Source organism: Psammomys obesus, unplaced genomic scaffold (genome assembly GCF_907164565.1).
Source record: "Psammomys obesus unplaced genomic scaffold, mPsaObe1.curated_primary_1811, whole genome shotgun sequence".
NCBI classification, from domain to species: Eukaryota; Metazoa; Chordata; class Mammalia; order Rodentia; family Muridae; genus Psammomys; species Psammomys obesus.
In genome coordinates this window covers 6,209,956-6,222,447 of record NW_026596046.1, presented here as the reverse complement: position 1 = coordinate 6,222,447, position 12,492 = coordinate 6,209,956, and the positions used below count along the sequence as shown (strand labels likewise).

The 12,492-nt window shown below is 42.8% G+C and overlaps 1 protein-coding gene across 7 annotated transcripts in view; it reads right to left on the bottom strand.

Annotated features, from left to right (window-relative positions):
• Ttc23 (tetratricopeptide repeat domain 23) overlaps nt 1-12,492 on the bottom strand; it is a 93,530-nt gene that overhangs the window by 49,215 nt on the left and 31,823 nt on the right. For all 7 annotated transcript variants that reach the window (XM_055623667.1, XM_055623663.1, XM_055623665.1 and 4 more), the window contains one exon: nt 3,741-3,918. In XM_055623667.1, coding sequence (XP_055479642.1) covers nt 3,741-3,918 — 178 coding nt within the window. The remainder of the gene's footprint in view (nt 1-3,740; nt 3,919-12,492) is intronic.

The window sequence follows — 12,492 nt, the reverse complement described above, 5'->3', positions numbered from 1 at the left end:
ATATCATATCATATCATATCATATCATATCATATCATATCATATCATATCATATCGCCAGTAGTACCTACTAAAGTGGCTATACACAGGGCAATGACATCTCCAAACAACATTTTGATTCATTATTGGAGACTTTGAAAAGTCCAAGAGAAACTATAAAGTAACAGAACAGTCTGCATTTTAACTTAATTTTAGGGTGTTGCATGCTCATCTGTGCGTAAAGTTACGTGTATATGGTTACAGGTGGCATGGTATTTAAAGAAATCTGGTCTCTGTCCCCATAAAGCTAGTAACTATCTTCTCATGTAATACGAAGAGTGCATTAAGTGGGAATATGGCCCCTCCCCCCGTGTTTCTGCTTTCTGTGTCTGAGTTCTGAGAGGATGCAGGAAACAAAGATTGTCACCATGTCCGGCAGGAACATAAACCCATGTGGCTGCTCTCTGAAGGCATTGTGGCGGTGTCTTACAAAACGCTATGATCTAGCATATACCCAAGAGTGTGGGAAACGTATACCCTTACAGCAACCTTCAGGACCTCTGTAGAGCAGTGTTGTACAGAAATGGGAAAGACAGATTAATCCAGATGCTCTTTCGTAGGTGAATGGGTAAATAAAAGATTCAATGCTAAAATGAAAAGCGTGAAGTCATGAAAACGCAAAGAGGAAGCATAAACGTGTGTTGAAACGTGAAGAAGCCAGTCTGAACACAAACTATTATGATTCCGACTATGTGGCATTCCGGAAGAGGCAAAACTATAGTGCTTAGTGGTTGCCAGAGGTTCATGGAGAGGAGGATGAAACAGAAGGGCAGGGAGGACTGTTACAGCAGTTAGACTGTTCTGTATGTATCTGCTGGTGGGTGCCTATCTTTACATAGAATCAGAGCCACAGAACTAGAAGTGAGCCCTGCTGCAAGCTGTGGGACTGGGTTCTAATAACGTGTTCTAATAATGCCACTCTAATGACCAAATAAATCGAAACAACAAACAATAAATAAAAATAAATCTTTGGCAGGATGTCAATATGAATCAAGATTAGGAAATATTCACATTCTTCCTTTCAGCAGATTCACTTCTGGAAGCTGACTAAAGCATATAATTTTTACAAAAGAATATCAAGAATTATTGATACTGACACAGAGAATCACATACCAGCCAGAGTTCCTACAGTCAATAAGCGATGCCACACCACCACAGTGAACTAGCCAGAAACCTTATAAAACTCAACTCTATCTCTTTTGCTTACCTGCAGAGACTGCCACCCGGCCTTGTCATTCAGCCCTACTGCTCCCATCTTTCAAGTCTGTCCACATCTGTCCATTTTCACAGGCCTCCTGAATTCAGGCCTAGACTGCTGTGGTCCCCTACAAGCCATTCCCCTGCTTATATCCTTTCAGACTGATAATTTGATGTCAGTCTCCCTGCATGAAAACTTCCAACTGCTGTCAGGAGGAAGCTGACGCTCCTTACAGGTACGGTTTTCAAGATCTTATCAGAATGACGTTCATCTACTGTTGTCATCACCCTTATGGCCCTGGGCATGACATCATACTTGAGTGGCCGATCTTTTGTCTCCCCTTTTATTAAGGTCTTTTGGGCTAGTCTTCCTCACCTTCCAGTACTTTTAGAAGCTGGTACTAAGTGAGCCATCCTCTCCCAAGACAACCGCCAAGCCCAGGTGGGTCTGTCCTATAACTCCTGCCCCGAAATCTCCAACTTGCCTGGCTGTCACTTGCACTTTTCTGCCTCACAGACATCACAGACTCATTATCCAACCTCACCCGCCTCACCCGCTAACCCTGGCCCTCCACAGGAAATAGCAGAAGCATCGCAGCAGCGGTCTGTACTCCTGGAAATCCGAGAATCGACTTCAATTTTCCTCCTGTCCCACCATATATAGTTTCTGTGTCCTATCTATGTCACCTCCCACACTTGTCTCAAATCACATACTTTTCTCCATCCCAGTTTCTTCATCCTACTTCACAACCACCTCATGATCTTCTTTTGCTATTTCAGTAGCCTCCGAAGTGCTTTCTTCCCTTCCATGCCTCACACAACCTCCCCAGTCTACTTCAATATCAGGTATTGAATCTGAGCGATGCCTTTTTGGAGGTATGTATTTCTGGGCACATCACTCTTTCTTGTCTTCCTTATCTATAAACTGGAAACAATATGTTACACAGTAGTATTAATGATTAAAACAGATGATCTAGATAAAGGGAGAGATTGAGGTACTCCAACACACTGGGAGTGGGAGGATACATTGTCAGACAAAGTTTAAAAGACACAGTTATGATGTATTCTTAGTACCATGTCATTATTATCTCATGAAATAACAGGAATGGGGTAGTATATATTTTAAATTGCTGGGAAAACGTAAAAAGGTGCTTTGAGCGATGGTATGATACAAAGTTGTCTGGCTCCCAGTGATGGTTAACGTCAGTGTGGCTCTGCTGTCCAGTTGTTTAGTCAAACACCAGCCTAGATGTTGCAAGATTGTATCTCATAGATACAGTTATCATTGTCAGCTTTAAGCAAAGGAGATTACTGTCAATCATATGAATGATCCTCAGACAATCAGTTGACCTGAAGAGCAAACATGCTGTAATTTCTAAGAAGAAAGTAGCAGAGAAATCCTGTCCATATTTCCAGCCCTTCTGGACTATCCTGGGGATATCAGGCTTGCTAGTGCCCAAAGCATGTAAACCAGTTTCTTCAAAGTCTCTTTCCCTCTCCTTTCCTCCCTCTCTTTTTTTTTCTCTCTCTCTTCTTTGCTACACATTCTCTTTGTAGCAATTGTGCATATTCTCCTTTCTTTGGGGAGTTTGAATGACACACATGATGAGGAATCTCATAATGATGAAGTAGAACGACTAACAGTACACCTTTAAAAGTCTCCAGGCAGGGCTGGAGAGATGGCTCAGAGGTTAAGAACACTGGCCGTTCTTCCAGAGGTTCCTGAGTTCAGTTCTCGGCAACCACATGGTGGCTCCAAACCATCTACAGTGAGATCTGGTGCCCTCTTCTGGCAAAAAGGCAGAACATGGTATACATAATAAATAAATAAATCTTTAAAAATAATATTAAAAAGTCTTCAGACAAAGAATTAAGAGTGTAAATAAAAGGCCTAGCTAGTCCTAGGGCTGAAGATGGGCTGAAGATGGGCTGAAGATGGCTTGGCAGTTACACGAGCATATTGCTCTTGCAGAGGACCTGAGTTTGGTCCCAGCACCCATGTCAGGTGGCTCACAACTGCTCATAACTTTAGCTCCAGGGAATCTGATACCTCTCGCTTCTGAGGGCGCCCACATACACGAGTGCATACACACAGAGAGGTATCTGCACACATAATTTTTTTAAAAAGTATACTTTTTTCAAAAGAAGTACTGATCAGTTTCATAGCACAAATTCTAAATAATCTCATAAAGATTAAAAAAAAAAAAAAAAGCAAACCAAAAAAACCCCAACCTCACTTGGGAACAGTACTTGAGTTCTATATGTAATGTGAAAAATAGAGAGTTTTAGGCTGCTTGCAGTTAGCAGCAGGGACTGGGGCCCAGCACTCATCTGCTTAGCTTTCTAATAAGAAAATCTTCTCTGAACCTCTACGCTGACCAAGTGTTTTAGTTATCTTCAGCAAATGACAAGGCCAGCGTTTTCAGAGCTGCCACGGTGGCCGTGCTTCTGAGAAGCTGTGGGTCCAGCACTGCTGTGGTGGCCGGGACACTGCGCCCGCCTTACCTGTGAGAAGTGATTGATGGCAGCATCGTGGAGTCCCAGGGCTTGCTCCACGCCCGCCAGTTCCCTCAGAACGGGCACACACTCGAGACTTTTCTCGTCTTTGACAATCTCAGTGTACTCCAGAGCCTTTTGATAGTAGTGCAAAGCTTCTTTTGATCTTTTCTGACCTTGATACAATCTAAAGAAAAAAAAAAAAAAAAAAAGACAAAAACCAAGATCAGGCAACTGATTGCTGCAGTTCATTGCTCTGATCGACAGTGACCTCTTTTACTTAAAGCTGACAACGCTCATGGTACCTACAAAACCCAGTCGTGTAGCATTTTTTATTTTTCAATGAGTTGAAATTGAGCGTCTAGTCTCTCTCACCCTGGTGCCCAGGCTTGTTTCATTGCAAGCTAAGCTTTTTCTCTGAAAGGAAGGAGGGCATGATGGTGAGGAGGATGGATTCAGAAGCTTAATGCCAGAAAGGCTTAGGTACTGGCTTTCTGTGTACTAGACTGATGACTTTCAATCACCTGGAAACAGCTTCCTCACCTACAAACTAAGAGTAGTAATAGTACCTGCTTCATTGGGTCATTAAAAATATCAAATCAGTTCATACTCATGAAAGTACCTAGTAGAGTCTCTTGGCACTAAGTGAGAGTTACACAGGTGTTTTAGTTTAAAGTTTTAGTGCTGACAATCATAAAAGATGCTAAGATTCTGATAACTGATCTATTTAGAAATTGTCCAATATGGTACCAGACACGGTGGTGCATTCCTTTAATCCCAGCACTAGGGAGGTAGAAGTAAGAGGATCTCTGAGTTTGAGGCCATCCTGCTCTACATGGTGAGTTCCAGGGCAGGCAGGACTCTGCAGAGGTCTTATCTCAAACACCCAGAAAAAACAATTGTCTGGGTGGAGACATGGCTCAGTGGGTAAGAACACTTGCTGTGCAAGCATGAGGGCTTGAGTTTGGATTCCAGCATCCAAGTAAAAAGCCAAATACAGCCGTGCGCACCCATAACCCTAGAGCTATGAGGCAGAAACAGGAGATTACTGGAGACCCTGTGTCAAGGGAGTAAGGCAGAGAGGGATAGAGCAGCACACCCAACATCCTCCTCTAGCACATACACACACATGTACATGCACACACACACACAGAGGGAGATAATTCCAGTATTGGTGATGAAGTGGGATAGTCTTATTAACTTTGGGGAGATTATAATTGAATAAAAACTCCCCAGTACCAAGATTATGCATAAAAATGGATGGACATACACACTAACCCTGCAGATAGCACAGAAATTTATCTTGAAGAGAAACTCAGGCATGACAGTGAGACACACACAAGAATGTTTACCTTAGTTGTGCTATAACAATAATAATGATGATGATGATGATGATGATGATGATGATGATGATGATAATGATGATGATACTGACAGAAAAGTACTGAGCACTTCAAACTCAGCATCAAGGAATTGTCCACAGAGATTACAATAAGAGTATCTATACTGTAGAATGGCAAAGAGCTATTAAAGTTAATGCTGAGTTTATCTATTAACCCCCTCCACACACACATTTTATGTTCTTTAGTAAACAGGCTTTAAAGCTATTTCATACTGCATGTGAAACTTTTATAGCTAATCTATATAAGCACAAATGCACAGAGAGGTATCACAAGAAAAGTCACAAATGTGTTAGTGACCATTCTCTCTGAGCAACTGAACGGTGAGTGGCTCACTGTTCTTATTTATAATTTTCTAAATTTCCCCAAGTTTCTTCTATATGTTAGCTCTCTCTATAAAAAAAAAAAAATGCTAGCTTACCATTAGAAATAAAGGTGACAAGGGAAAAGTCTTAGTTTCTTAGGACAATAACTTCTCATATTAAAAAAAAAAGAAAGTCCCTATAAATTATTTATCAAGAAGAGTGACTGACATTTACAATATCAGTCTTCAAAGTATTAAGACTATTAGATATGTTTCTCTCATAGAATAATTTTAGGTCCAAAGCTTTAGTACAAAAGATGAAAAAAAAAAAAAAAAAGATGCTTCAGCTCCCATGGCTAGGGTAAACAGAGACCACAAATCAGGCCACACATTCTCACTCAGCCACTAAGTAGTTTTTACTATGTTTGCTCTACAAAGGAATTAACTGCAGGACATTTTCAGCTCTGTGGTTTCAATGGCCACAGACAGATAAACAGGGTGGGGTGGCTCGGTGGTGAAGATCACTTGCTGCTCTTTCAGAGGAATAGAGTTCAGTTCCCAACACCCACATGAAGTGGTTCACAGTCGAGTTCCAGAGGATCTGACATCCTCTTCTGCCCTGGGAGGGCACTGGCTTCTGTGTACGTGTGCACATACACTAGATAGTAAAATTTAAAAATCTGGAGTGAATGGCTTGTGAGCGTGGGTATCATCTAGAATTGGAAATAAACCTAAACACAGGAAGAGGTCAAGGATAGAAACATGCTTGTGTCAAGCAAGGTCAGAGGTTAGAGCAATTCTGATTTGAGAGGAGGGGAGATTAACAGGCAACCCAACCTAGCCTGACCTTTGCACTACTGGTGAGCTTGAAATGTGTGTTCGATCACTACCTTCCATACCATATCTTACTTTTGCAGAGAAAACCCACAGAGACCCCTGGTAATCGGAACAGGGTCTAAATGCAGTTTTAATAAAATTGTTTAGTCAAATAATTAGATTCTTGGTAGACAGGCTGGTATTTAAAAAAAAAAAAATGAGAGCCAGTAAACTCTGGTGGGAGGATCAAGTCTGCTCACTTTGCAAAAAAAGATTTATTTGCATATCATAGCTTTGGAACAACAATGGTAAATTTGAATAATTGTCACAATGATCATATAACCCATAAACCCTAAAATATTTATGTCTTTGATTTCTCTTTAAAATCCTGAAAAATATCACACACTTCCTAAGTGACTTTAGATTTGCTTCTATCCAATTTGCCTAAAGAACCTAGGCGAGGCCAATGATATCTAAGCAAAGGAGAAAGAAATCATTAACATTTTTGTTTATTATGATCAGAAATGACTGAGTCTATCTAGTACAGAAAGCAGATATCCTCTGCTTCCAAGACTCCTGTAAAAGTCACAGAACAGAGAAACACGGGTGTCAAGATGAGTGCATCTGGGCAAATCCTTTCCAAGAAAGCCAAAAGCAAAGTTTTTGAGTGAGAAAATACGTGAGACGATGAAAAAGTATGTCTATGTTAACTGAGCTCACACACCTTCCTTCCCGAGACAGGTTTGCAACGGTGCCCCAACAAACAACCTGCTGTGACCTGCATCAGCGCATTACCTGGTTTTAGAAAACTGCCCTTCTGATATGTGCCCCTCAGAGGAAACGTTATAGAAAGAGTTATGAAAAGGCTGAGGGGGGAGCATCAGCGCAGGCTCTGCACCAGGAGCAGAAAGTACATACGTGGTTGGAGCAAATATATAGAGTTCTGAGATTTCCTCATCTGGACCTGTCCATTCAGATTGTGGGGAGCATGGGGTACACCCCGGAAGCCTACCACCAACAATCAGATCCTGTATTCCCTCTCCCTGTTACCCACATGCCTGCCACAGGCAACAGCCTCAGGCTGTCCTTGTGGAGAAATGGGCTCAGCTCCAGATCCCTTCTCATCATAAGCAGAAAGACAGCAGGATTGAAGAGATCAGTCCAAAGTGATTGAAAGTAGTGTGTAAGTGAGCCAGAAGATTTTACAAATCCAACGGAACTAAAAAATCGAAGCGTTATTGTGAGAATGACACATATTCATCATCAAAAGTAAGAAAAGATGAGAGAACATCATTTAAAACTATGTGAAACAAAAGCCCTGAAACTATGCACACAAAAAAGCCACATGAATCATAAACCTAAATTTACAGAGCACGATTTTGATCTGTGAGAGAAAACACAGGGACAGTAACCTTGCACCTTTGGGGAGGGAGGTGCTTCTTCTATGAGACAAAAGTTAGACTAGAAAAGGCAGGTGAACTGGTCACAGTAAAAACCAAAACTCTAGCACTCGGGATGCTGCTCAGTGATAGCACTTGTCCAGCATTCACAAGGCCCTGGATTTGACTCCCGGCCTCTCACACAAATAGTAATAATAAAACCAAGTATAGCTCGTGGGCTCCAGGACAGCACAAAGAGGGTGGAAAGGCCCAACTGCAGAGTATGCACGAAGAATGCCTGACATTAGCAAAAGATGGTGCCAGAGACATGAAGAAAGTCTGCAGAATTATTTGAAATGCAAACAGCCCCGTAGAAAGAAGTGGCTAATCCAGGCGTGATGGCACACATGATGATCATGTAAATTGTGCTCACAGTAGAGAAACTGGAAACAAGTCACATGTCTATTCTCACAAGCACAGGTCTAAGTCAAGCAAAAAGCAAAGGAAAATCACCCAAAATAAAGAGATTAGAACAACTGACGGGGATACATCTCAAAAATATATGGGGCATGCTACCAGGGGAAAAAAGCAAGCTACAGAATGAAATTAAATGCAGAGTGTAGAATAGAAAAAGGTGTGTGTGTGTGTGTGTGTGTGTGTGTGTGTGTGTGTGTGTATGCACGCACGCGCGCGCGCACGTGTATTTGGCTACACACATACACAGTAAAGGAATGAAAAAAATGTTCAGCTTAATATGATAATTGCCTATAATGAAGAGAAGAAAACTGCATGGGGAAAATGCCTTACAGGTTTCCATTTATACGATTTTTTTTTCCTATTTTGTGGGCTTGGTCACATGTGCTTTAAATAATTTATTAAAGAAACAAGGACAACACTCTGTTGGACAGTGTGTAACAGGAAGAAGCATTTTGTCACCCTGCAAAGTCAATGGTGCCTGCTCTTACAAGGTCTTGCCACTTAACACAGGAGGAATGGGGCTATCATGCTGACCAACACACAGAGCCTTCTGACACTCCGGCAGAGGGCAGCATTCACATAAAAGAAAAGGCAAATGGAAAACACACCCACTTCAGTGTAGTGGAGATCTGTTGTGATACGTTTTGGTTTTAATTCTAAGTGTGGGATATGGGGCTGCCTTTAGTTTGTCCACAGCTGATAACTGCCTCATGCGGCTTGGCTGGAAGAGGGACATGGTATTTGCCAGCCGCAGATAGTTTAATTCTTAGGGCTTGGAGAGGGTATAAATACCAGAGCACTGAGAAGAAAAGGAGAACGCATCAAGAACACTGTGAGGGATGCTCTGAGAGAGGGAGAGAGAGAGAGAGAGAAAGGGAGGGAGGAGAGAGAGAGAGAGAGAGAGAGAGAGGAGGCTTCAAGAGGGAGGAGACAGTCAGAGGAGGAAAGCTGCGGCTTGCTGCTTGCTGTTGCTGGTTACCTGGACTGTTGAATATCCTGATGACTGAGATTGGGATTGCTCCATTGAGGTGGAGGTGGGAGGTGGATCTCTGTGAGTTCCTGGCCAGACTGGTCTATGTAGTAAGTTCCAGGACAGCCAGAGCTACATAGTGAGGCCCTGTTTCAAAGAGAAAGAGAGAGAGAGACCGAGAGAAGAGAGAGAGCAGGCTCTGTCTGGCTACTTATTTCCCCATGCTGCTTCTCTGTCTTTGCAAATGGGAATATAAGAGTATCCACCTTGTAGTAAGGACTGAGGGCGACATGAACAATGTATTCATGAGCCTGGAACAGAAGGTGATCAGTAATTGGCAGCTAATGTGGCTTTTACTCCCCTGTCTTTTATCTTCCTTCTTCCTCTGTTCTCTCCTCTTTTTTCCTGTTCTTCCCGTTTTTGAAGGACTACCATGTGCTTAGATGCTTTAATCTAGTGCCCATTTAGTCCTCACAGCATGTGCTCTGAGGGCCTGTACTTTGTATACTGGCTTGGGAGGAGAGTGAAGTAGGAAGCAGGGGGTTTGTCCACACTCTCCCTGTGGGGTGGTCTGAATGAACCCTGACTTAAAGCCAGGGCACTGACTCACAGTCCACAGCTTTCATCCCATCATGCCACACTGCATACAAACACTTGGCAGGTGGTCCTCTGTATGCTCGGGGGTAAAAAAGTGTTTGCTCATTCTGGGGCACAGCAGGGTGAGGCGGGGTACTCATGAGGCAAGCTGGAGAAAACTCCAAACATGATATCATATGGTCACAAAGAAAGTCAGGGACAAGAGCACATGCTCTGGAGCAACAACAGACCGTCCGTATATCATCACCAGCGCCTTGTTATTTAAAACATCCGGACCAGTACTCTCTTTCTCCCCCCCCCCATGCGTGCACGTGTGTGTGTGTGTGTGTGTGTGCATGCATGTATGTGCACCTGTGTATATAAAGATAACTAACCACCTCTGGGATCTATGTGCAAGTTTCCAGAACAGAACACAATGCTGAGCACTGACAGAAAGTTTTCCAATTTTTGCTGGTGACTTTGCAATGGAAACAGCTCAGGAACAGTTTGACAAGTTGGTAAGTCATTAACTGAATTCGGTAGTACTGTGACAGAGGAGGGGGTGGGCATGGAGGGAAGACACTCCAGGCCTCCTGAACGGTGGAAGCCTGAGCATGAGTCACTTTGCAGCCCTAACTATCTGTGTCGGGCCCGTCTAGTAGGCACCATAAAAGGAGAAGCAGGAGGAGAGGACATAAGAGATGTCCTTTTAAGAGGGGCAGAAATCCAAAAGCTGCCTGAGACCTTCCCCTGGCCTTCCATTCCCAAGACTCATGAAAGAAAACACCACACAGTTCAAGTTTAACTACAGACAAGTCCAAAGCCAAAGCCTTTTTTCTTTCTAAAGCAAGTCCGCTTAGACAAAATATTCATATTTCCATGAGAACACAAAGCAAAGAGATTAAATGAAAACCACACATTTTAAGCCTTCCAGTTCTATGGAAATGTCAGAGAGGAGAATCAGAACAGAAGGATGTGGCAACATTGAAAACAACTCTTTTATACCCAAAGCTATCTCCACAGAGTTTTAACTGGAACTTTAAATTCTTGAGGTTATCAGACATACATGTGGGCAAAGCTCGCCACCTGCTGTCAAGGTTTGGTATTGCGATTTGGCAAGCACTCTTAAGATGGTGCCAGATTCTGGCAGAGGCTACTTGAGTGTTTTGTAGCAACAGGGCTCAACATTAAGAACTGACACATTGGTCAGGTTTCAACAGATGCAACTGCTATTAGATCTTGGGCCTCGGATATGTATGCCTCCTGTACAGAGGAAGAGGAAAGCACCCCCTCCTAGCAGGAAGAGATTCTGTGTGGGTTAGCCCTCCAGCTAACCAACAAATGGTTGTCCCTCTCCAGTCCTGTGAATGGGACCAGACAGTTTGAATATTTGGGGTCTGGTTTCTTTTACCGAATACTGTGTTTTTGAGAGTCAGACATGATGTTATCTAACAAGAAGCTTGATAATTGATTGCCTTTTTATGTGAACAGACCACAGATTTCTGAGATTTGGGCAAGGGGACTAGGAGCATACTTGGATGTATGTTTTGGTGAATAAACATGCAAAGATTTATGCTGAGTGTATATTACAGTGGTACTGTTGGGTCAACAAATGTGAAACTGTTCAGATTTAGGAGATGATGCCAAATGGTCTTCTAAAGAGTTCTATCAAACTGGTCCAAGCGGCTATGTGGGAGAGGGCATCTTTGAGTACCACATCCTTGCCAACACTTGGCACTAACAATCTTTTCAAAAGGTTTAGGTCTTTTAGTGGGACTGTGACATCATTGTACTTTTTAGGATCCCATTTCCATGAGGCCTGATGAAGCTGAACACTTTTCAGAGCGTTCTGGGCATCTGGTACATCGCCATCTCTCTGTGTTTGACTGTGGTGGTGATGTTTTGAGTTTCTGCCTTGACTTCCACACGAATGGATTGTAACCTGAAATGAATTGTAGGCCAAGTAAGCCTCCTTGTTGCTTTTAGTCAGGGGACTTCATCACAACAACACAAACAAAACTAGGACAGGAGAGAGAGAGAGAGAGAGAGAGAGAGAGAGAGAGAGAAATACCATGATTACAAGAATGGAAGATTAAGGGAAAATGTTGTGGCTGACTCTTCCCCCCTTCAGCAAAACAACCTCAGGACATACATCACAATGGCAAACCACACAATGTAGACAGACAGAGATTATACCTGGGGGTCTAAATGCGTTCATTTAAATACTAATCTACCAACTTGACAAAAACTTAAGATGTGTCTGACGTGATGGTGCACACCTTTATTCCCACTACTCTGGGAGGCAGAGGCAGGTGGATCTCTGAGTTCGAGGACAGCATGGTTTACAGAGTGAGTTCTAGGACACTCGAAGCTGAAGCTGTTTTGGACCCCCGCCCCCAAATTAAGATGTACATCTGAATATCTGAAGTTAGTAAACTGAATATAATCTGTATTATTGAGACTCATTAGGTCATCAAACACACAGAATGAAGAGCACACTTTCTTCTGTGCCATTGGGAACATTCATAAAGGCTGAGGGTGGCGCAGCTCACAAAAGAAAACACATCAGTCTCACAGGCACTTGGGCAGATGTGTTTCCACCCATGATGCCACAGCCGGAAAATCAGTCAATGCTGGAAGAGCTCAGAAAATCACATACATGCACAGACCAAAACCCCTCATGTGAATAAGCTCTGGAGCAAAATGAAGTTTCTAAACTAAGATGTGAAATACTAAGTGCACTGAGTGAAAACTCCATGCTGGAGAAGTGCTTCACAGCTTAGTGGCGGTTACTGCTCCTGCAGAGGACCCCAGCTTCATTCCCAGCACCCACATCAGA